Here is a 23509-nt window from a genome sequence, read left to right on the forward strand (position 1 = left end):
TAGCACTTTATTTGGATCATTTTTGATCTGTGTAGGAAGAATACCTCTTGATGTATTCAAACAAGGATGTTTTCAAACAGTTATTTATAAGATGAGTAAAATAGGTTGTTACTGAGCTAGTGAATGTTTTGGGGTTTTAAATTGCTTTTTTCACTTTATTATGAGAGATCTTTCTGGGGTCTTTCAGGTGGGATTTAATAGTAGGACCTCAGGTGTGGTAATGAGTTCAGACTTTTTAATCCCTCTGGACCTACTTGGGTTTGCAGCAGCTGAGATTTGGCCTCCTTTGTTAGACGGGGTTGTGTAAAAGCGGTGTGAGCAGCATGCATCAGCTGTGTGGCTGCAGAGGAAAGGGAAACAGGAGATGCCTGCGGCATTTTGCTGGCTGCATCTGACATGGGCTGCGTGTGTGTGTGTGTGGCCACCCCTCTGTTGGCCCTGCAGCCCCCAGTAACCCTGTGGCAAATGTACAATACGGCGATAAAAAAAAAGTCAGGTTTTATCAGCGTGGCGGCTTGGAGCTCAGCAATAATACACCAATTTGGTACAATTAAATCTTCCTTCCTCCCTTCTTGCATGACACAGGTTTATTAATATCTCCAGCCCTCTGTGTGGCAGGTTGCAGAGAGGTTGTATTGCCGTAGGCGTATGTGTGCCTACAGAGTTCTGCAGAGCAACACCTGGCAGATGGCTGACAGCTTTGTTGAAAGATTAGCTGGTTGTGGGATTTTGAGAGGGAGTGCAGCAGTTCTGAAGGACTGCAGGCTCAATACCAGCATAATTCATCTCTTCAGTGCCGACTTAGAGAAAGTGTACCTAAAAGAAATGCACTGAGAGTCTGACCAATAAACAGAAATTTTTTTCACCTTTTCTCTGCACTGGTATAGCCATGCTGGTTAAATATTCCCAAATATATTTATTTTCACAAAAGATTTTCATTATGGAGAAGGGGGGGGCGGGGAATAGTACATGGAAAGACTGTGGAGGTGAGTAGAAAACTGAGTTTTCTCTGAGCAAGACAGATCTGTTCAAGACAGAACATGAATAAGGGTAACTGTTCTGTCAAGCTAATGGCAAAGAAAAGGTGGAACTTTTACATTCCTTACTGAGATTTTGTTCTTCAGGTAGCAGAAAGGGGAAAGGGTAACAATATTAATCCTGAGAGCAAATACTTCAAACCTGAGTCATTAAGTCCAGGAATTTAGCAGCCTTCCGAAAAGGCTCAACACTCTGATAGCTATTTTGGGTAAATGAGTAACAAAAGGTATTACGTATTCTGTTAAACACTAATTGATCCGTTGTGCCCTGTCAGAAAAAGTGGCAGCTTACCCTTAGCAGGTTCCTATATATTTATTCAATCCATCAATTCCAGTGCTTCCAGCTGAAGCACCTGGCACCGGGCCAGTATGAGGGAAGGAAGTTGGACTACAGCTCTGGTCCACTTTGTGATCGGATGTAGATAAAATCCATAATTCTACTTACCTAAATATGTTCCTTAATTAATTGCTGTGCAACTTTCTAGGGGGTTATCCATTTTTTGTGTCCAAATGAGATCTTTTTCTTTCAAATACTTAAGAGTCAGTAAGGGAAACAAGTTACGCGTGGACTCAGGCCCTCCAGGAGTGAGGGTTAAAACCAGCTGATTTGCTATAGCAACCATTTCTTCTATCAAGTCCCAAGTCTGATTTTTCCTTTTATTCCTTTTTCCCATCTCCTTTTTAACACTTTCTCCTGTGGAATGTGAGTTTATCTTTTTGGGCAGTATACTGAAATTAACAAAAGAGAAAGTAGACATACCTCAGCCTCCGGTAGCTTGCATAAAGTGCTTTGCTGTCTTTGGGGTTTGATCAGAAGCTCTTTGAGCCACTACAATTCCCTGAATGTCGCATGCTATCTGGTGTATAAATCCACCTTGGGACAAAGTCACATGCATCATGCATGATTAATAATGGCTTTGTTAGCCAGTGTGGTGTAGCAGCTTAATTTGGTTACTGCTAAGTATGCTGCTGCTTTCTTCCAAGTTTATTCCATGTATATAAATCCCATGGAGGTGTGATTTAACCATTTCCAAGAGCAAATTCTGTTTTGGGGTGAGAATGTATTCCAAAAATCAGACAAGAGAGATGTCTGCAAGAATTGTGTGCATCACTTACATTTGACTAGCAGGAATGAAGTTATCAGATTTGTTCCTTTAGTGTTACTAGCCATTATTTTGCTACAAGAGATCTTGTTGAGGACCTTCCTGAAATCATGAGAGATCAGGGAAGTGTGCAACACCAAAGTGTCGCAGTTTGGCTGAAGAGTTTGCCCTTTGTTTCACCCTCCTCCTTATCAGATTCCTTGAGCAAAATATTTCAGGTATTAGGAACTGCCAAGGTTGAACGCAGCTAAGAAAACACTCTTGTTCTAGAAATTAATTGAGAAGTGCAGGCTGCATTAGCTTTCCAGTCCGTGGCAAAACAGCCTACATACACTTGGGACTTACACACCTCATCAAAGTAGCCTCTGTGAGCCAGGCTTGTATGTGCTTCACTTAGCACAACACCTGCAAGAGGCTCTCTGCAAAAACCTCCAGCCATCCCTTTCAGAGCAGCACATCAGTTTGCATGCAGCACCAACCTCTAAGCAGAGGCGTGCCATTTATATTCATGTGCTAAGGAAGAAGGGGGGAAGAGCGTTATTTGATGCCGTGTGCAGGCAAAATACCGCTGAGCCTGTCATTACTGAATTGTGGATGATCTTGTGCTGTCTGAATTGTACATGGGTGGGAATATTAAACAGCATACAGATTCTGTAAGGGAAGCCTTATGTAATCCATTCGGAGCTATGAAAATGTTAACCTTGTTCAGCAAAAGGAAATACTGCTTTTTATTCAAAAACCGGTAACTTCAAAAGCCCCTTCTCTTCATGGAAGAATAGATGCACGAGGCATGGGAAATCATGAGTCCGTAGCTCTGCAACTGGTCTGGGAGCTTTCTATAAGGTTTTTGTTTTCTTACTTGACTCTCAAACTATTTGTTAGATTTGTAAGTTCAAAGCCTGGCTCTTAAACTGTCTAATCCCGTGGTGCTAAGTAGGAGCATGCAAATCAGCTTAGTAAACTATCTGAACACAAAATGTTGGACTTCTTATGGCATCTGGAGGGAGCGATCACAAGATTGAGGTGGTAGCTTTCCTTGGGCTCCGTTATGCTAATTAGCAATGCTACTGCTACGTTTGGTTTCCCTTTCTCTCCCAGTCCACCATCTCCCTGTAGAACATTGCTTTTACTTCCAGCTGGTGAGGTTGTCCAGGTGGCTGAAGATCTCCACTTTTCCACCATGCTGTTAAGCAGCAGGATTGCACACGGGATAGAGAAGGGGGAAACTCAGACCGTATTACCATCATTGTTCATTTCGAGGCTAAGCACCCTGTGGAACTGGGTGTAATGTGAGACAGCTTTTCCTTGCAGACTAGAAGAACCTAGGCTTATTCCCAGTCTTTGAATTTCCAATAGTGGGTAGCAGGGTTGTACTGGAGTGCTGGAGGCTATGGCAGGACAATTAATACGCAACTCATTTACAGCATTTGTACACCCTGAAATTGAAAAAAACCCCTCCTGTAATCCAGTTGCCTCCTTTATACTGCAGTGTGCCAATAATTTTCTCTTGTCCAGCGTAACTTTTCCCTCAGAGGTGCTGGCTGGCGATAGCCTCGTTTGGTGTCAGTCCATGGTAATTACTGGCCAACTTCTGGGTACAGTTTTCTGTTGTGCCTAGGAGATCATTTGTGTTTCTGGAGAGTACCCACCGTGGCCAGGCGATGCTTTGCACGCTGGGCAGATAGATGCAAATAATGACCCAGAGAATGCCTGATGACAAGGAATCACTGTGCGGGACAAACAGGTCAGGGTTCATTAGAAAAGTTGCCTGGAGTCTGTCGTACGTGTAAAACAAAAACGATAAAACCAGCCTTTGTCTTACTGTTCCCAGAGCCCATCCCTGCTCTTTCCTCATGGCAGCGAGACGGCTTAGACTCAGATGAGGCTCGCCTTTCCCCGCAGGCCGGTCGCTTAATTCACCAGCTTCTGGATGAGGACAGCGATCCCATGCTGTCCCCTCGCTTCTATGCCTATGGACAGAGCCAACAGTACCTGGATGATACAGAAGTGCCTCCTTCCCCTCCCAATTCTCATTCCTTCATGAGGTGGGTTGTGATTTCCCTGTCCTGGTTCTCAAACCCAGCTGTAAAGGGTGTGCACAGTTGCATCAAGCCACAATGCCAGATAGCTGTGCTGTGTTTGGTTTCTGTTCCTGCTGATGGGAAAGAGATATTTTTAGAAAAACTCTTGGTAACTAATAGTTTCTGAGTTTGTGAATTGACATCTAGGGAGTGGCTGTTGCTGAAAAGTGCTGTTGCAGCATCTTTTGCTGTCATTACAGAGTAGCAACATAGCATTCTCACTTCTGTGGGATTTCCCATTATTTGCACAAAGTTTTAAGTGGCCTTCTTTGCATGAAGACGTACTGTGGCTGTTTGGATAAGCTCTTCTCTGCTCTTGGTAGGAGGCGGAGTTCATCTTTGGGATCTTATGAAGATGACAGAGAGGACCTTACCCCTGCACAACTCACCCGGAGGATTCAGGGACTGAAGAAAAAGATCAGGAGATTTGAGGACAAATTTGAAGAGGAGAGGAAATACAGAGTGAGTCTCTAGGAGTTAAGCATTTGTATGGAGAGTTATGCATTAGCAGCAAAGGGAAGGGACATCAGGCAAGTCTGTCAAACATACAGAGCGCTTGAAAGCTTTTATAAGGTCTGAAAAAGAAAAAATGAAAAAAGCTACTGCCCGAAAAAAGAAAACATGCATCTGTACTAAGCAAATTGCCTTTCCAAGCATTATGCATTATCAGTGCAAAACAAGGGATAGCCTAATAAACCGGTAAGAATTGGATCAATACGTAAGACTGTGTGCCACAAGCACAGACTCAGTGTGTAGGAATAGCTATGCTATTCTGATTGTTTGTTTATCAAAGTTCAGCTTATGGGAAGCACAATTGCACATCTCATTTGCATGATGGTACTCCCAGGACAGCAGTGCATTGCAGAGGAGAGAGAACAGCCGCCTTACTTCTGAGCTAGGAACCACAGTCAAGTGCTGCTGAGCAGCAGCAGTGTACTGTACTGTTAATTGTTCCTGACATGCCCTTCTGATGCATAGAAAGCTTTTTAAGGAAATAAAGCTTTGCTGGGGATCTAAACTACAAAGGAATGTGCTGAAAGGATCTTCCTGCACTAGAAAAGGCTGGAAGAAATGCTCAGAGCTTGCTGTAGCCTAGCATTTGCGTTATTTTGCTGTCTTTGGATGTAAGGAAGCTTTTGGTGTGAATATGTGCATCACCCTAACACTTCTCAAACTGTTCAGGCTAGGCTAACTATTTTGGAGGTGCCGTCTTGTTAGAAAACAGTAGGCACAAGGATTCCAACGTTCATCTGGCCCTCTGAGGCACTCCTGCAAATTCATGTTTGCCATCAAAAGTTTTGTGTTTTCTAAAAAGAAAATCAATCTTACGATGCCCTGAAGAGTCAGTGCTGTGACAGGGAGGAGCAATTAAAACAAGGTCTGAAATGAGCTGGTCAGAGGCCTGCAGGGTGCCAGTCAGAAGCTAGTGCTCATGGTCCATGCCGGGTCCGAATTCTGTTGTACCTACTTCTGTGACATATACTTGTTTCAGTGGGTCTCTCCTGTTGGTTTAACATAGATTCAGCATTACTGTTTTTTTCCTCCCAGCCTTCCCACAGCGACAAAGCAGCCAACCCTGAAGTGCTCAAATGGACAAATGATTTGGCCAAATTCCGAAAGCAACTTAAAGGTGAGCAACCACCACTGGTGTGCCTTTGTGGGGCAGCTGGACTCTGCCTCATTTAAATTTGATGTTAGGCAGCGATCTTGTCGTTGCCACATTTTTAAATAGAAAAATTACTCCTCTTCCCCCAAATGCCCCGTTTAGAGTCAAAACTAAAGATATCGGAGGAAGACCTTGGCCCTGTTGTGCGTCAGCGAAGCAACACGCTCCCCAAGAGCTTCGGCTCTCAGCTCGAGAAGGACGATGACAAGAAGCAAGACCTGTCAGATAACTCTGCCAAGCCTGCAGTGGAAGCGACCCTTGATTCTATCCAGAAGAAGCTTCAAGAAAAACGAACAGAGACAAACCGACCTGAAGATATTAAGGTACGATTTAGACAGATCAAATTTAGGCCTTTAAGTACAAGTGGGTCACTCATGGCTGCAGAGTCATTTGGGAAAGCCTTGTGGTCTTCTGTGTTTTGTTGCAAAGTCTACAGCCTTTACTCCTGGCTCACTTGCTTTAGTTTCTTTCCCTCTGCCTTTAGTACCTGATTTTTTTTCCAGACCTTCATTTCTGTTGAATGTCACTGTGTGTGCTTTTCCTGATCCTTGTATATTCCACGTAAAGTTTCTGAATTATTGCAATATTTCCTGCCCTGTATTTGGCTATTTCTGTTGTTATCCACAAAGGCTTTTGGCAAATTCTGAGTCTTCCAGTGATTCTGGACATTGGGTCATCTGTTTTCTTCTAGTTATCGCTCCAAAGCTGAATGCTCTTTCAGGGTTTTTGTCACTACTCTTCAGAGTTTTGCATTGAGCTGTGTTAGCTGCTGTGATCTCTGAGGGTTGTGAGCAGGGAGATCTTTGTGTCTGATGTTGCTAGTTCCTGAGGTTTGGGCAGCCTTGGAAGTGAAGTCCTTTAGTCTGTTGACACATAAATTGTGCATGCTTTGTAAGAGAGGGGCAGACAGCATTATCTTTGTTTACTAGATCTTCAGAAGATGATACACAGCGTGTGTTCGGCTGTTTTCTGGTGGTAGCAAGAATCCACAGCCTGGCTGTTTAAAAGAGGGTCTGTGATAGTCTTTGGTGCTATGATAGGGAGAGAAGGCCTGGTGTCAGGCAAGTTCAGTGGGGGAGCTCTGGCAAACTTACTTAAAAGAGTTCCCTAACTGTCTGCCCTTTGGTTTTTTGGCTTGGTCCCCTCAGCCTGTCTGCCAGAGCTTCTCACTCTATAGCAGAATTGGCAGAAGGAGATGGTCTGACTGCAATTCAGTTCTTGGTAGTCTGTTTATGGCAGTCAAAGCAAAGATGGCAAGCTTTGCAAGAGGTGCTGGAGCTTGCCCCAGATTGGGAGAAAAAGAAGGAAAATGTGTTTTGGTGTAGAATTTACATGTTGGATTTTAACTGAAAAAGAGGCGCTGTGATTAAAAGTTGCATGCCATTGTTTTCTCAGAGCACATTGATAATTGGTAAGTCCCCGATATGTACATAAAACACCTTCATATACAAATTTTATATGGTTCTAATCTTCCTGCATTGTGCATAGGGTGCCACTCATGTTAACAGTCTCTTTGGCAATATAGCTGGGAAGAGAGGACTGGAAGGCAGAGACCCATCTTCAGAACATTTTAATGACAAAATGGCGTGACTCGGTTAGGCCACAGATCAATATTGTTCAGTCCAGGAATCTTGACTTCTTTTTTCTTCCTCCTCTCTCTGTATGCCGTTCTTCATAGGACATGACAAGAGATCAGATAGCAGCTGAAAAAGTGGCTCTTCAAAAAGCTTTGCTGTATTATGAAAGCATTCATGGCAGACCGGTATGTACAGCAGCATTTTTTTTTATAAAGTACATCTTTATATGTCTTTGTCTGTGGTAAATGATCCCCCTAATGCTCCTTTGATGTCACAGTCATTAGACTTCTTGCTGTTCAAACCACACGTGCATCCTCTAATCTACCTCTCTGATCCTTCGCGGCCATCACTACCCAAGAGTGTGTTCTCAGCAAGGCGATGTCTGCACGCGGCGCTGTGCTTGGCAGATACCCGTAGGACCGAGCCTCCAGGCTGACTGAGGCAGAATGTGCATCATTTTAGCATCACACTCACCAGGATCCACAGATACCCAGTTTGTGGCCCAGTGGACTCAGCCACCTTTACTGGGGATATAGTCTGCATGTGAATAGTTGTGTGTGGTCCCCCATCCAACCAGGAATTTTGCAATTTGCTAGTATTAGTGGCTAACTGGGAAGACAGGTGTGCATACATTGCTCCTTCTTGGAGGAGCTACAGCATGTTTCTCCCAGCACCTTGCTGTTTGCAGGGAGGTGCCGGCACCTTGCTATTTGCACAATTCGCTTGTGCCAAAAGGTTCATGCAAGTTTGTCTCCTAAGCAGCCCAGCATAAGTTGAGAGGCAATTTCATTCTTCTTCTGAGAAACCAATGTTTTTTTCCAAGTGCCAGGGAAGCAAAGGTCATGAGGTTTCTTGCACATTTGATCTTAACAAAGGAAAATTATTTGTGAAGACAGAGGATTAAGTATTTGTGTCCCTGCCATGGCAGAAACACTGTGGCTTCCAGGACACCATTGTTGGCTTTGTATGAATCCCTCCTCCTCTTTCACTGATGGCGTTATAATCTTTGCTACCCGCTGTATAGGTGAAGTAACTTAATTTCAGAGTGGTGCTAATCCCTTGAGCAGCGGCTCGGGAGCAGCAAATTGATTAGTGCAGCTGACAAATCTGTCATTCTGCTGCTGCACGGGATTCCTGATCGCTTCCTTCCTTTTGCTCCTGAATTATTTCCTCCTTTGTCCATTGTTTTAAAAAAAGTATTGCTAATTTACTTAAATACCTTTGTGAAGGGCTAATATTGCACAGTCACATATACTGGCAACTTAAAACAGCATAATTGTATGAGAGGACGTGCAGTTTTATTCTTGGGTGAAGGAGCAAAAGGCCAGCACAAGGGAATCCACTTCACCTTCCCTGCCTCCCCCCGAGACAGTCTGCTTTTCTGCTTTTACAATGACATAAATCAACAGGTGGCATCTCGTTGAAGTGAACTCACTTAAATCTGTTTAAAAAAGAGGGCAAGTCCAGAGCCTAGCTTGTCAGCATACCTTTTATTTTTTCCTCCCCTTTCTGATGCTTTATTTATACAACTGCTTTTTAATTTGTTTGGGTTTAAGTAAGCAGTCTATACCTAGCAACGCTGCATGGCAAGGAGGACTGCAGCTGATCAGCTTTTGCTGTTCCCAGCGCTTGGCACTGCAGCAGTGGAAAAGTACTGAGAGCCTGAGGAGAATGGGGATAGTTCAGCCAAGTATTTTTTTTTTTTCTTAAAGATATTTTAACTAAATAAGATAAACAATGGAGCTGACATTTATCGTGCAACCGGGTCTTTCTGCACCAGTGGTAGATGAACCTGCAAAGGTGGAACTGAACTGTTTAAGCCAAAAAGACCATCTCTGCAGAAATTCTGGAGCTGCTGTGACAATGCAAGCAGTGGTCTGTTCCTCAGCTGCTGCTCTTCTGCCATGTGGAGTGTGCCCCAGAGTTGTGTCAAAGGCTCCATTATTCCAACAGGCTTTTTACATTTTAATGTTCTCCCAAAATATACCTAGGTTTTGCTGGTATTACTTATGTTTACCTACTGAGACAGTTTGCCTGTGTGATAAACATTTTCTTTCAGAATCTGCCTTCTGTTAAGTGTGCTGGTGTAAATCAGCAGGGCTGACTCAGGCCCCATGCACTTCTAATGCCTAAATTAATTCTCTGTGTTCTCTCTCCACGCTGATATTCAGACACTGAGGCATGTCGTTTATTTCCATTCTTCCACATACCTAAGGATCTTTTGCCCATTCCAAGGCTTATGTTTATTTTTCTGTGCAGAACAGTGCTATTTATCGGCTTTGAAATGTTGTTAATTGAAGGTTTAGTTCTCAGCCTCAGTAGTCATTTTTTTTTTTGTTTTATTTTTTTAGTAAGAGACTGAGCTAACAGTAGTGCTGTGCCTCCTGATCTACTAACCGCTAACCTAGTAAAGCTAGGGAGAATGAGAGAGAGGCAGGCTACCCAGTTTTTCCAGTAGCATGCTTGACGGGTTGCAGACAAATACCCTAAGTTGGAGGCAACTTGCTAGCCAGTGCCATTGAATGCAACAGATCAACACAACACTCAATACAGAGAGGGCCGAGTGAACTGTCTGATGCTGCTCACATCCCTCTAATCCATATGTGCTACTTATGCAACCAACAGCCAGCCTGAGGGTGTTGGAGCTGGCCTGTGCTCCAGAGGTGTGGGGCATGCAGGCCCCAGAGCTGGGACTGCCCCTCTGTACGCCCCTTGTCAGGCTTGGGGATGTTCGTATTGAACCCAGAAAGGAATAAAAAGGCCTTCCTCCTCCTTCCTCCCTGTTCATCTGCCCCCAACATAAGAAAGAAACTTGATTATCAGGAGGAAGATGCTGCCTCCAGATTCTTAAGAGTTCTTCCCTGCCAGTCCCACTCCTGGGAGTGCTCGGAGCTCTTCTGCCCCTTGCAAACCAGCACCCTGCCCTGCTCTGGAGGGAGGATGAGAAAGTTTTAGGAAGCTCACTCCAATGAAAGTCAACTGCAGACAAAATAAAAGACCGTTCATTTTAAAATCTCCTCCCTGTCTTAAGCTGTATTCCCTTCCTTCCTATTTCTGTTGCAGAAAAGGAGACTGTACAAAGCTCCCTAGGGGGTTACACTGTTGATTTTTGTGTGGCGGCTGTTCAGATGCTTTGGTGATTAGCAGCAGCAAAAAGCCTTGAGGAAGATAGGCATCAGAATCAGTTAAAGCTTCACCTTGTAAGAGCTTTATAATCTAAAGTTAGACAAAAGAGCTAATGGAAAGACAGTCATAGGATGTGGGTCAGACAGTACTGAATACAAAGACAGGTGATGGTCAGGTTGGTTCTGCCGAGTACTCTGTTTTCTAAGCCTGCTGTAACAAAACACTGAAGAAATAAACCCTGACTTCCTCACAGCTAGTACCTGGTTGGACAGACCTTTGCTTTTACCACATGAGTTACTAGCTGTTAGGTCTTCCCTTCTCCTGCACTATCGGTACTAAGATTTTCAGCTTAGCTTGGTTCTGAAAGAAACCAGAAATAAACACTGGCAGTTTGTAACACTGTCACACGGGGGAGGGAGCATGACCACAGCTAGGGAGAGTAGAGTCAGGGGCAGAGCAGTGTAAGGAGGGCTTGGGGTGGGCATTACAGCACTAGTCTGTCTTCTCTGTGCCACACAGCCCTGGCACCTTCATCCCTTCTCAGCTCTGTGGTAACTTCTCCTCAGCAAGGTTGCTGGGAGGAGGGGTGGAGAGCAAGGTTAGGTTGTTCAAAAGATGAAGAACTGCGGCCTTGGACAGGAAATTAGGAGGAATAGTGAAGCCAGGTCAGCTTTTGTGATACCTGTAGTTTAGCTACCCTGAGAAAGACTCCTTACGTTGCAGTATCCAGTCATTGCAGCTCTTTTCTCTTTTTGTGCGTCATAAACATCGCCTCTGAGGCCCCAGCCACAAGAACAAGGGTGGGAAAGCTCATGTTGTGCCTTATAATGGTAGACGTGATTACAGGCACAGACTGTTGCCTCTGTGGGTCATTTTGTGCTGTGGACATACCTAAACCGGTCATTTAAACAACCTGTCTCATACAGCCCCATTACAAGACATCCCACAGCTTGGGTGCTGCTTCATCTGGCACCTGCGACAGGAGATGTAATGATGTATGGGAGCACTTGCATTACCAGTTTCAGGGTTAATGCTGCTAACCCATCATCCTCAGGAGATTCTGTTCAGGCCCCCTCTGACTAACAGCGATCACAAGCACATGCATTATAGAGTGGAGCATCTGCTGCAAGCTTCATGGTTCTCAAATCTTTTTCCTTTTCAGGTTACCAAAAACGAACGACAGGTGATGAAGCCTTTGTATGACAGGTATCGCTTGGTCAAGCAGATCCTCTCCAGAGCGAACACCATCCCTATCATTGTGAGTAGAGTGTTGTTTTCGGGGCTATTTCTTCAGTTTTGGGCTGAGGAAACAGCAATCACCACACTTTGCATACAACACAGTCACTAAGGCCAAGTCCCAGCCTCCCTTATCACTCAAAGACCAAGCAAATGAGTCAATCTATGACACACCGTTTACTGAAGTCGTGCAAAGCTGGTCAGGGGCCTCTAGCTGCCCACCCATGAGCCATGGGGCACATCTCACCTTGTGTTGTTTCTTCTCTTTCCATTGAGCTGCTGCTGTTACTTCATCATCTTGTGTTTGGCTACAGCCTCACTTCCCTTTTCTTACCAATCCTCTGAGCTGTAGGTCTTCCATGCTGCTTGGTTACATAGGCTGGTATGTGAGGAACACAGACTTGTGTGGGTCCCGCGGGAGATACCAGTCTCCTTGGCTGAGAGAAAGGGCCAACAGTCTCCTAACGCTTTGTGTGTATTAAATAAATCCTGCAAGTGGCGGACCTCTTTTGAGGTGGTGCTTTGGCAAGGAGGCACTGCCACCAGCCAGGAATCCAGTGCACCCATCTAGGGAGTAAATGCACTATCTCTAATTTTAGACAACTTGTGTAGGCCACTTTCTAAAAATTATTTGATCTAAAAAACCCACACAGAACACTTTTAGCCTGTCTGTGGAAAGAGAATTGTTTTATCATGGTTCCTGTTTACTCTGTCATGTATGATCCTTCACTTTTTTTGCTGTTCCCAAGCAGCGCTTATGTCCTGGCCACTTCTTGTAGAGGGGCAGTGAAGTGAATGGGCTGGCACAGCATTGCTCAGTTCAGTCACACTGGGAAGTGGCATTGTTTTCTGTAAATAGTGGGAGATGGTCCTGCATTTAAAACAAAACAAAAAGCTGATCCTCCTTGAATATGCAGAGTACTCCCCAAAATGTGTGCTGTGAAGATGGTGCTGGCAATCAAGAAGGAAGAAACTGTGTAGCTGTGCATGGGCAGTTTAATGCAAAGCTCTGAAAAGAGAGAGGTCAGATCCCATTTAGATGTGAAACTGAAATTGTACGGTGGCTAGCAGAGGAGAGACAAGACTGGCTTTCCCCAGCCCCTTAAGTGAGAACAGCGAGAGACTCATGCAGAGGCGGGACACATTTGAAAATCCATCTCTACCATCGTTAGACAATTCAGTGGGAAATCAGGGTCCTGGAAACCAAGCCTGGGAAGCCTAGCTGGGCTTGTACTGTAGCTCTGGAGAGCCAGCCAGATGTGGGGTGTGTGTATGGGCCGTGGGCTGGGGACTATTTTCTTGCAGCCTTTCCTTTGTAGTTCCTGCCCAGCTAGTATTCCAGCATCCAAGTTTTTTTTCTTAAAAGTGTTTGGCAGCAATGTCCAGTGTCCTGAGAGAAAACAGCCCAAGGTTCAGGGGGTTTGCCAGGCATGTTTAAGAAGTAGATTTCTCCTGATGGTCCAGCAATGAGCTGAGAGTGAATGTATGGGTGAGAATGAGCTGAGAGCAGGTGGTGGAGGAGAAAGGGGTTCATAATGTAACATACTTGTTAACACCTGTCACAGGGTTCCCCCTCCAGCAAGCGGAGAAGCCCTTTGCTGCAGCCAATTATCGAGGGCGAAACAGCTTCCTTCTTCAAGGAGATAAAGGTGAAGACCTCCAGCTGCTAACTAATTGCTCAGTTTGCATCAATTTTCCCCTTATACCAATGAAAAAGAATGATTGATTTATTTTTTTCCATCAGTGTTGATTTTTTCGCAGTGTCCTCCTGAAAAATCAGTAGCTGCTTTAAGCCTCGCCAGTTCTGATCAAATTCTTCCCTTGTAGATAAGAGTACAGTATTTCCCTGGCTTTGCTTTCTTTCCCATCCTTCTCCTTCCCCCTCCACCTGCACATAATTTATTTTGCTTTAAAAAAAAGAAATCACAATTACCTTTGTACCTTGCTTTTTTCTTCCTTTCCTCCTTTCTTTTTAATGACACTAACTTGTTTTGCGGTAGTTTTTCTCACTCCAAAGCTCTGTGGCTTGCACACAGCACCGTGGCAGGAATGAGCTCTCACAAAACTAACACTCGCACGTGGAGCCAACTGGGGCACCTGTGGATCCTTTACCTGCTCCCATTCACATGCTTATTTTATCCAGGGCTCTTTGGTCACCACCTTGTGAAGGGTATTTCTAACCAAGTTACGTGAGGATGGAAGTAAGAACAACTTGGTTCTGCTAGTTAACGCTTGGTTAGATTTGGATGGGAGGATTATTGTTTGTCGCGCTGCTGTGGGGTGGTCATTCTTGATGCTGAAGACAGCTGTGATATAGGGCCGCCTTCCCCTGAGAAGTTGTCCAACAGTTGACCGGGACATGCAGTGTGGAGCTGGGTGGCCCTGGCTTTCTTTTGTTACCTTTGCGATTTAACGGGGAAAAAGTGCTTCAGCACACTTGGGTCACTTATCCGTTAAATCAGCCAGAGTTTGGTTAACGGTGAGAATACTGCAGACCTAGATATCCAAGGTGATTTGATTATTAGGCAGTTACAGTAGATTGCATATTAATGGGACTGTTCAAGGCACGTGTTCATTAAAACCAGATCGCAGAATGAAGGTGTTAAGCTGCTGGTTGGAGGCTAGTTAATTGTCACTGAGCAACCAGTATTTTCTAGATAACTGCTGGATCAAATCTGCAATAGTGGTCTGGTGGGGGTAGTTTGGTTTGGGTTCATTTCTTTCTTTTAGTGTGTCCTCTTATTTTTCACCTATGCTTGCACCCAGAGTCAGAACTTAGAGCTGTCAGTTATGGTGATCTCTGCTGCGCAGCATGGCTGGTGCTGTGCCGGGCAGCATCACACCAGCTCAGCAGTGACCTGCGGGGAATGCAAGCCCTGGCGGGTTTCTGACTGAAGATCGGGGTGACAGCCTGAAGCCTGTGAACACTTCGATGCCTATTAACACTGAAGTAGGGCCCTGTGAAGCTGCATGTGGCAGCTTTGCACTGGACCACATTCAGAACTAAAGGGAGGAAATTGCCAAAAGGCTCCGAAACGTGCCCCCTGCATAGGTCCGCTATGGGCAGAGCACTGCCTGCCTCGACAGGCCCTGTCACTCTTGGGTTTTCGGGGGTTTGGTGTTGTGGTTTCTTGGTTTGGTTTGGTTTTCTAAGCATTTGGGAGAGCTGGATAAAACCTTGGAATTGATTTGAGGTGAAGCCTTACCAAGCATTTGGATACGATATCTTGAATATTGTCTGTGTTGAAAAAACGATTGCAAAGTTTGCTTTTTGGAAGTGCCGATGATGAGATGCTCTGGAGATTCTATATTTGTAACTCTGGAAAATTCAGATGCTTCATGACTGCGTAAAGATCCAAGTAGGTGCAAGCCAAATAGATCTGGTCAGTGAAGATCATTCTGGTTTGCGGTGTAAATGCCAGTGCAGGTTTAAAATAAGATTCCCGTGTGAGACTTGTTTAAAGCAAAGGCCTTAGATGGCCATTTCCATTCGAGTTCTTACTAAGAATACTTGTAATTCACTCCTTTGTTTTAAACAGCAAAATGCTTTAAGAGGTCTTGTGACATCCAGATTTAGTGTTTTGGCACTGAGGTCAAGACAAGTGAAATTTCTACACGTTCTTTTCCTCCCATGGGCTTCCGTTGGCAGGAGGTTTGTCCTGAGCTCTGGGCCAGAATAATCCTTGCTGGCAGGGGCAGTGCACTGGGGCCTTGGCGTGGAGCAAGTGAGATGGGCTCGTGGGCATCTGTGGGGAACACACCTTGCATATGTCCTCGGAAGCGGTTTGTCACAACGCTTAGGAAAATTGTCCCTTCCCTTTCTTTCCAGAAGCAACTTGGGTCTTCCAGGAAAGGGCACGGGAGCTCCTCCTTTGGTGCCAGAGAGATTCCTCTACAATAAAGCGCACCGCTTTTACTGCTTAGATTGACTTCGCAAATCCTCCTCCACGCCACAGCAGGATTGGCGTTCTCCTGCCTCAGCCCTGGTTGCCCTTACCCGGCAGGGCAGGGCGGCATGCTTGGGGACCGGTAAATGGCACCGAGCGATGGTCTCCCCTCCCCCACCCAGCATGAAGTTGTTTGCAGGGTTTAAGGACAGTACCTGACTGCTGGTTTAGGCCTTCTGTTTAAACTATATAATTTACATCTGGAGAAATGGTTTTGTCTAATTGTATGCTAAATATTGCTTTAACTTTTGCAAGTTCACTGCAGATTTTCCTGAGATGTATTCCAATTTATCTGTATCTTTTATTATTATTACTCAAAACTTCTCCTCAGCTCACCTTTTTTTCATCCTCAAGCCTCCACCTTAGTTGTAATTCTCAGCCTGTGGCTTTGCGGTGCATTTTCATGGCCTAGAGCTTTAACAAAAGAAGAATACTCTGGGCAAACTCTGATTTCATGTAAATGTACAGGTTCATAAATCTTTGACTTTGAGGATCTAATGGGACTATGCCAGGTCCTAGTGTTACTTTCTCCCTTTTTGCTCGAAATATGGGAGCAGTCGCGTAGGAATAATTGAACTACTCACAAGGAATCGCGTGAAAAAAAGTAAAGAAAATGGCTTTTTTTGATCCCAGTGCAACAATGTATTTTTGCATACACTTGAAGACTTTGGTGATACTAGACCTCAAAAGCCTTCAAAGAATTGCATGTGCTTAAATCCTTCCTGGCTAGAGTTATGTGGTTGTTAAGATAGATATATATACACACATACATATTTAAGAGGCTTACTGTCCATGCTGGCATTTATTACCTTCCTCTCATGCTTATGCCTCATGCCTTATATTAAGGTTGAAAACTGCCTTCTAGAAATGTCTCTGTAAGTAAGAGACAACTGGGCCCTGTTCCCTGATAATCCAAATGATTTCTGGACAGTGTCACAGGACAAGTGATACTGTGAATTAGCAAGCACAGCAGACACTTTCAAATCTTGTGCCTCTAAATTTTGCAAAAAAAATTTGAAACAACCCAATGATCAGTGTTCTTCAGGGAAATTGCACTGGGCAGAGTTTCTACTCCAGTTTTAGTGTATTCCAACTAAATGGTGCAGAGCTGACGTTGGGAACATGTTAGCAACAGCAGTCCTTTTACAGTCAATCATATCCCACATCTGGGCCACTGAAAGACATCTGAGCTCATCGCTATCGCTGCGCAAGTGTTTGAGGTCTGGAATTCAGCCGTTACAGCGAGCTGTTGAGCTGCATCTATTGAGGGAATGTTTCACATTCTAACCTGGCAATCTGTATGCTGCCAGGTGTATTTGTAGGGAAACCTAGAGGATGGCTGGTATGCTTTAGACAGTATGCATAATGACTGGAAGTGTTTTTATTTACATCAGGATACATAAACAAAGCGACACGTTGCTAAGGACTCCAGGGTTTTTTTCCACCTGGTTTTGTTGCCCTGGGTCTCCTTAACTGGTCTTGAGCTGGTGGTCGCAGTTTCTCTGACATGCTTTGGGTACAGGGTGGCTTACTGATGGTCTTCTGGTGTCCCGTATTGCTTGGCAATTAAAGTGCTTGCTCTGCCTATCCACCTCTTTTTGTACTTGTTCCCCAGTGCATGTGGTGAAAGGAGGTGCCTGTTTCTAAGAAGGAAAGCAGTAACCTGTTCTGTTACGGGGGTGCTCTGTCCCTCTCTGTAGGAGGAAGAGGAGGGGTCAGAGGAGGACAGCAACGTGAAGGCAGATCTCACAATTACCATGAAAACAGATTTCAACGTGCGTAGCTTCTTGGATCAACTAGAAGATGATGCTGACGGCTTTGTTTCCCCGGTGGATGATAAGATGCCATCTAGGAGCAATCAGGATATGGGGCTTTCAAATCTCCATGAAGCATCCATGTATGTTGAATTCACAGACAACTTCAAAAAGTTATTTCTTGCTAAGATAGCATTTTATTTGTCAGAGAAGTGTCTAGAATTTTTTTCCCCCATTTATGATCTGAGTTGGACGGTTTTGAGCTTTATTTTTAAATGCAGTAGACCCTCATATGAAGGTTGGGGAAGAAACTGCCTTGTCATGATACTGATATTGGACTTCTGCATCTTTGGATTCTAGCACTAAATAGTAGCTGCACTTCACCAGTGGCAAGGCTTTATCATGAAAACAGCCCTGTACTCTACAAGGCTTTTCAGCTTTTGGAGAGATCAAGTTGAACTAGCTTTGCTAGTTTCTAGCAGCTGGGTCTGATGCAAACGCACGTAGGTGGTAGCCTTAAGCTGTCACCATTGAATCTTGGTCTTGTAAAAGTCACCAAAACCAGACCCATCTTCAGCATAACTCTTTCATAGGAGTTAGTGGTGAATTGTGAAATGCACACTTGATCTCCTTAGAGGCTTCAGCTTAAGTGTATGGTCGTTTTGCTGAACAAAACTCAGAGAGTTTTTTGTTGCAAGTAACATCAGGTTGCCAGAGCTGCTTGCAGGAGCAGCTCCATTGCTTGGCATAGGTACAACCATACATTTGTGGAGTTACTGTATATTTCCTGCTCTAATTGTGTACACGTGTATAATCTTGTTTATATTTGAACCCAACAGCCCTGAACTGTTAGAACAGCTCCAAGAAGTCAGGGAAGAGAAAAAGCGAATCAGGAAAAAATTGAGAGACTTTGAAGATAATTTTTTCCGACAAAATGGAAGGTAATAATTTCTCAGCTGTCTCCCTGTCCTTCAGCTATTTTTAATGTTTGGCATCCACAAAGACCTCCAGATACAGAAAGACACCTGAATTCACTATTATGTATTTCTTCATCATCATCAATGTTTTACCCACATTCATTACAGTTGCCCATTAAAATTAGGTTCTTCTCTGCCCCCTGCCCCTCAGAGAACTTCAGGGACAACAGCCTCTTTGAAAATTTTATCTTAGGACAAGCAGTGGAAAGCAAAAGTACAGATTGTGAAAATCTCGCTGCCTCTAGCACAGCTGCCAGGAATGGTGGAATAGGTTCTCGGTGATAGAATAATTTGGTTTTTTCCTAACGATGTATGTTTAGATTTCTGTCCTATTCTTGCTTGTCTATGAAGTATTCAGACACCAGTTTAACAAGTATTTCTGCTTCAGTGAAGCTGAGTTTATTGTTTTCAGAAAATGTCCCGCATTAATAAGCTGAGGGAACGTTTTAATATATTTATACTCCTAAGTTACCATGTTAGTTTCTTGCCACCAGCTATCATCCTTAGAGGTTCTTGTAAAATCACTGAAAACTTTCATGTAAGCTAAGACCAACTTGATCAAACAGCACCTTCCTTTTCACAAGTGTCCCTGTTGATGTAAGTGATGTGGTGCCAAGCCCGGAGCAGCTGTATTTTATGTTGCCCATGCTAGCAGGCTGACATTCAGATGTCTCCTGAAACGTGCAGAGGTTGGCAATTTCAGAGAATCAGGGCATGCTTCAAATAAGGTTTTGCGTTTGGAACCACAGAATTGAGTTCAGCCTCGATATGCAAACGTCCCATGCTTTGTTAGAGCAGTTTGTTTGCCCCTCTTTTATTCCTTTTTGGGAGGGGAGGGAAGTTTGGTCTCATTCCCTGATGAGGAGCGGAGGAGAGGAGCTACTTTGTAGGTCTTGTTGAGGGACAGAGGGAGGTTGCTGAGGCAAGACTGTTACAGAAATCCTCATGATCTGCTTTCACTCCCACTAGGAACGTGCAGAAGGAAGACCGCACTCCTATGGCTGAAGAATACAATGAATACAAGCAGATTAAGGCCAAGCTGAGGCTGCTGGAGGTCCTGATCAGTAAAAGAGATATTAGCTCCAAGATCATGTAAAGGAAGAGATTGTTTTTGCCAGCAAACAAAGAGGAGAGAGCACCAAATGGACAAACGCATGAAGCGGATGCAGCAGAAGCCTGGCTGGGGAGAGCTGAGGAGCTCCCTGGGAACTGATGGGCCATTCCCAGAGATGGGAGGGGGAGGAAAGGTGGCTTTCCATCACTCCCTACCCTTGCTGTTGTCCAGTCTTTTTTCCAGGCCTGATGCCCAAAATGGAGTTTGCCAGTGCAGGAGGCATGACACTGCGCTCGGTGGCTGCACTGAAGGGATCCTTCTGTTTTGATTTGCTTACAGATCCTGTAATATTTAGAATATCAAAACCAGCCATGCTATTCTTTTTTTTCCCAGGATATCGTAGCAAGAGGCAAAGCAGGTTGAATACTGATTAAATCATCAAATAGCTTCTACTTTAGTTTCACAGACAAGTGCCCTGACTGATCTGATGTGAAGGCACAGGTCAGATAGCACCAAGACTGTTCTCTTGTAGCTACAGTAAAGGTTTGCTCAGACTTTTGACCTGGCTGTTTGGAGTCCAACATCTTCTGTTGCTCTAGAGAAATGCTGTAAGAATCTCCTCGTCATCACCCAGAGGTGGTGTGAGTTACGGTTTTGCCCAGGCTCGAGTTGGACTTTCTTCCCACTTTTTTGATGGCAGATTCGACTGAAATAGAAGAAAGTACCTACATCTCCTTAGGATAGCAAAGAAAACGAGCCATACAGAAAGGTTCTTGCCGACTTGTTCTGCTTGGAAGGTAATACTGTAACATTATGACCACGGGTGGGCAACTGGGAAGAAAAGAGGTTTTAAAAGCTTTAAGTCAGAATCCCTTGGGATTTTGGTTGGCCGATTGGTTAAATATCTGGTGTCAAGTATGTGGAAGATACCTGGAAGACCCACCCTGTTAGTACATGTGCTTCATCACCCGACACAAACGTAAGATCTAAGCTGAACCGTCCGTGTGAGTGTCATACATACTTGCTAGCCTAAATTTTATTATTTTATGTCCACTATCAGACGATGTGGGCAGCAGCAATGACACTGCGATGGTGGCAACAGGGGATGGTCTTTTCCCGGTGTGTTTAGGTAGTGTACCAGCACAGAGGATACTGCAAGGGAACGGAAAGCCTAGAGCCGTGCTCTGCCTACGGAAAGGGCCTGAGTGTCAGGTGCGGGTTTTGACAATTCATTGTTTTTGAATTTGTTCATGACTTTCAGAAAAGATTCAGGTGCTCATGCCAAACGTGCTGCCTGAAGGAGTGAAAGGCAGCAAGTTCAGGGACGTACCAAGTAGCTGAGGGCCTGCAGCTCCGCAGTCCCAGGCCCCCTGGACTCGCTCTCCCGCTCCGGAGGCTTGCACGCACGACCCGCTCAGCCCTGAGCCAGGGCTCAATCCTGCTGCCGCAGGGAGAGCATTTCTGTAACGCCTTGCTTTCGCGTTGGTCCCTGGGGAGCTAACGGGCAGAAGCCAGGTGGCTGAGATCAAATGCGGTGCCAGTCGTCATAGCCAGGCCTCGCAGAGGCTGTGCCAGAGGACTCGCAGAACTTCACCCCTTTCCTTCTTTATACGGGCAAGTGGGCTCACAAATAGATGTATTTGGGTTGTGGTGCTTAGACTTACCCCCTTGCACTTGCTGTATGTGCTGTGTTAATTCTTGCCAGCACCGATGCTGGTTTGGTCTCTCCAGGATCCCATAAACGCTTCACAAGGCAACCTTCTCCCAGTGGGTCTGCACGTGCCCATTGCTGGTCTGGATGGGTAAAGCAGTGATGTGCGTTAGTGAAAGCACTTGCGCCGGGGACTCCCACGTTGTTTGGTTTTTGGTTTTCTTTTTACTGATTGCAAATTGCCTGTTTTATAGAAGATCAGTGAAGACTGAATTTAGGGCTTGGCTTTTCAGAGGTGCTTTAGTTCCCATCACTTGAGAGATGTGGGGCTTTGCCTCGGCAAAACTGATCCTTTAAGTGTGTTAACTGAGCTGACAAATGGGCTCAAAAACTGCTTTTTGAAGATGTTTGACTGGAAGGGAAGCCTGACCAGGGTAAACCCATCCGAACACAAGGCAGCCCGGGAAATCAGAGCTGTACGGGCTCTTCCTCTGAGTCCATAGTCGGCTCTCCCGAGTCATTCTAAGCAGCTAAGGCAAACTGGCTGGGATGTCACTCTACGAGTAGAAGTGTGGGATGAGAAAGGATGTTGGATTGCCAGAAAGTCCTTGGCGCTGGGCTCAGTTTTCTGTTGTTCATGCCCAGTTCAGCAAAGCAAAAACAGGTGGTGAGCATGTGCCTCAACCTTTGAGATTTGGACTGAAGCTTGGGTGCTTTGCTGAATCCGAGCATCTTTATCTGGACAGGAGAAGCAGTTTCTGCCCTTTTTCATAGTCACACATTTTTCCAGTGAGCCAAGGCTTCCCAGGAGTATGTTTTCTCTGCTTATTTTTAAAAGCCTGTTTGCACTGTGTACTGATAAATTATCTTGTTTGCTGGGTTTTGCCCCTGACAAATCTTGATAAATGATAAGTAGGGAACAGTCCATTTTATTTTTAAACTGATGAGATTGTAGCATTTTCTGATGCTTAGTTACCGCTGTTTACATGGTATATTGCTAGAATTTCAGATAGTTTATATGAAATGTAAGTACAATTATGCACTTTAGAGAGTTTCTATTTTTGAACTTTGAGAGCTAAAAGTAACAAAACCTGTTAACTGAGATTGTACATTAAAAGAAAAAAAAAAAAAACAAACCACACCTAGCTATCTCTATTCTTAAACTGTTCTTTTCAAGTTTTTCCCTGTGGCAAGAAGAAAAAAAAAATAATCATCATCTGCTTTGTTGCAAAGGGAACTGCTAGGAAAGATAATCGTAGAGAAGAAGTGATTTTTTTAAATTCCAGTCATGGAAAGATACGTATAAATGCTCAACTTTCTGTCCTGGGTTTGCAGATGCTGCAACTCCCCTTTCCCAAGCCTGCACAGGAGCAGGGCTCCAAGACCTGAGCACTAAAATGTTGTCTTTGTATCTCCCACAGCTGATCTGACTTCCCACTAACCACAAATAGCCAGAAATGACGTTTGCCCCACCACACTCCTAAGTCAATCCAAGCAACATCTCTGTGTTTTGTTTGATGAGTTGTCTATGCCAACATCAATGTCTATTGACTGGAGAAGATTAAATACAAGACTGTTTTTTAAAAGGTGTGAAGTACTGTACAAAAATGTACTTTATGTGATATAAATAAGCTGTTTAGTATAAGACAACCTCTTTCCCTGTCACCAGAACAAACTGTCTGCTGTAGGACGGCAGTACGGTCTGTTGGGCTTCCCATTTACCGGGGCCATTTCAGACACGCGTGTCTGTGTTACCACACCGTAAATCATCACCCCTTGTTTACATGAGGAATGGCTTGCAGACAAAATAAGATTGCAAGACTTAAAGACAGAGGAAGACTTGCCATCCTTACAAGTTGCATTTGGTTTTACTCTGTTTACTCTCGAGTAAACAGTCAAATAACAGATGTTTATGTTAAAGGCAGTGAAATTAAAGCATCTTACCTTTTAATCATTCTGCTAAGACCTCAGTTGTTATTCCTGGTATGTGCAAGTTTCAGAGGGTAAGCGCTGCCAGACGTCCTCCAGCCCAAGGTGCTTCCCAAGTCCTCTTTGGAGACGTTTGCAAATGCGTGATTCAGCGGTGCTGGAAATGAGCTGCCAAGGTGAGAGCCAGGCTGTAGCCCCCAGCTGTCCCCACCGTGCCCAGAGGTGAAGCTTGTCCTGTTTGTGGGGCTGGGCCATGCCAGCCACTGGCCCAGTGCTGGGCTTGAAGTGGTGGCTGCTTCAGGTGGCTACTTCAGTGGCCCTTGCTGGCTGGCGGCAACCACGCAGAGCAAGCTGCCAGAGGCTGGGCCCCC

General features: G+C 44.7%; 1 protein-coding gene across 10 annotated transcripts in view; it reads left to right on the forward strand.

The window, feature by feature from the left end:
- Positions 1–23160, forward strand: part of FAM13A (family with sequence similarity 13 member A) — a 133755-nt gene extending 110595 nt beyond the window's left edge. For 8 of the 10 annotated variants that reach the window (XM_055795251.1, XM_055795253.1, XM_055795254.1 and 5 more), the window contains 10 exons: positions 3972–4185; positions 4545–4683; positions 5770–5851; positions 5990–6210; positions 7566–7649; positions 11753–11848; positions 13392–13475; positions 17474–17670; positions 18367–18468; positions 19474–23160. In XM_055795251.1, the coding sequence (XP_055651226.1) occupies positions 3972–4185; positions 4545–4683; positions 5770–5851; positions 5990–6210; positions 7566–7649; positions 11753–11848; positions 13392–13475; positions 17474–17670; positions 18367–18468; positions 19474–19600 (1346 nt within the window). In that variant the 3' untranslated portion in view covers positions 19601–23160. The remainder of the gene's footprint in view (positions 1–3971; positions 4186–4544; positions 4684–5769; positions 5852–5989; positions 6211–7565; positions 7650–11752; positions 11849–13391; positions 13476–17473; positions 17671–18366; positions 18469–19473) is intronic. The other 2 variants (XR_008745682.1, XM_055795252.1) reach the window with 2 other exon arrangements.
- Positions 23161–23509: the final 349 nt, after the last annotated feature.

Source organism: Falco peregrinus, chromosome 2 (assembly GCF_023634155.1).
Source record: "Falco peregrinus isolate bFalPer1 chromosome 2, bFalPer1.pri, whole genome shotgun sequence".
Lineage (NCBI taxonomy): Eukaryota > Metazoa > Chordata > Aves > Falconiformes > Falconidae > Falco > Falco peregrinus.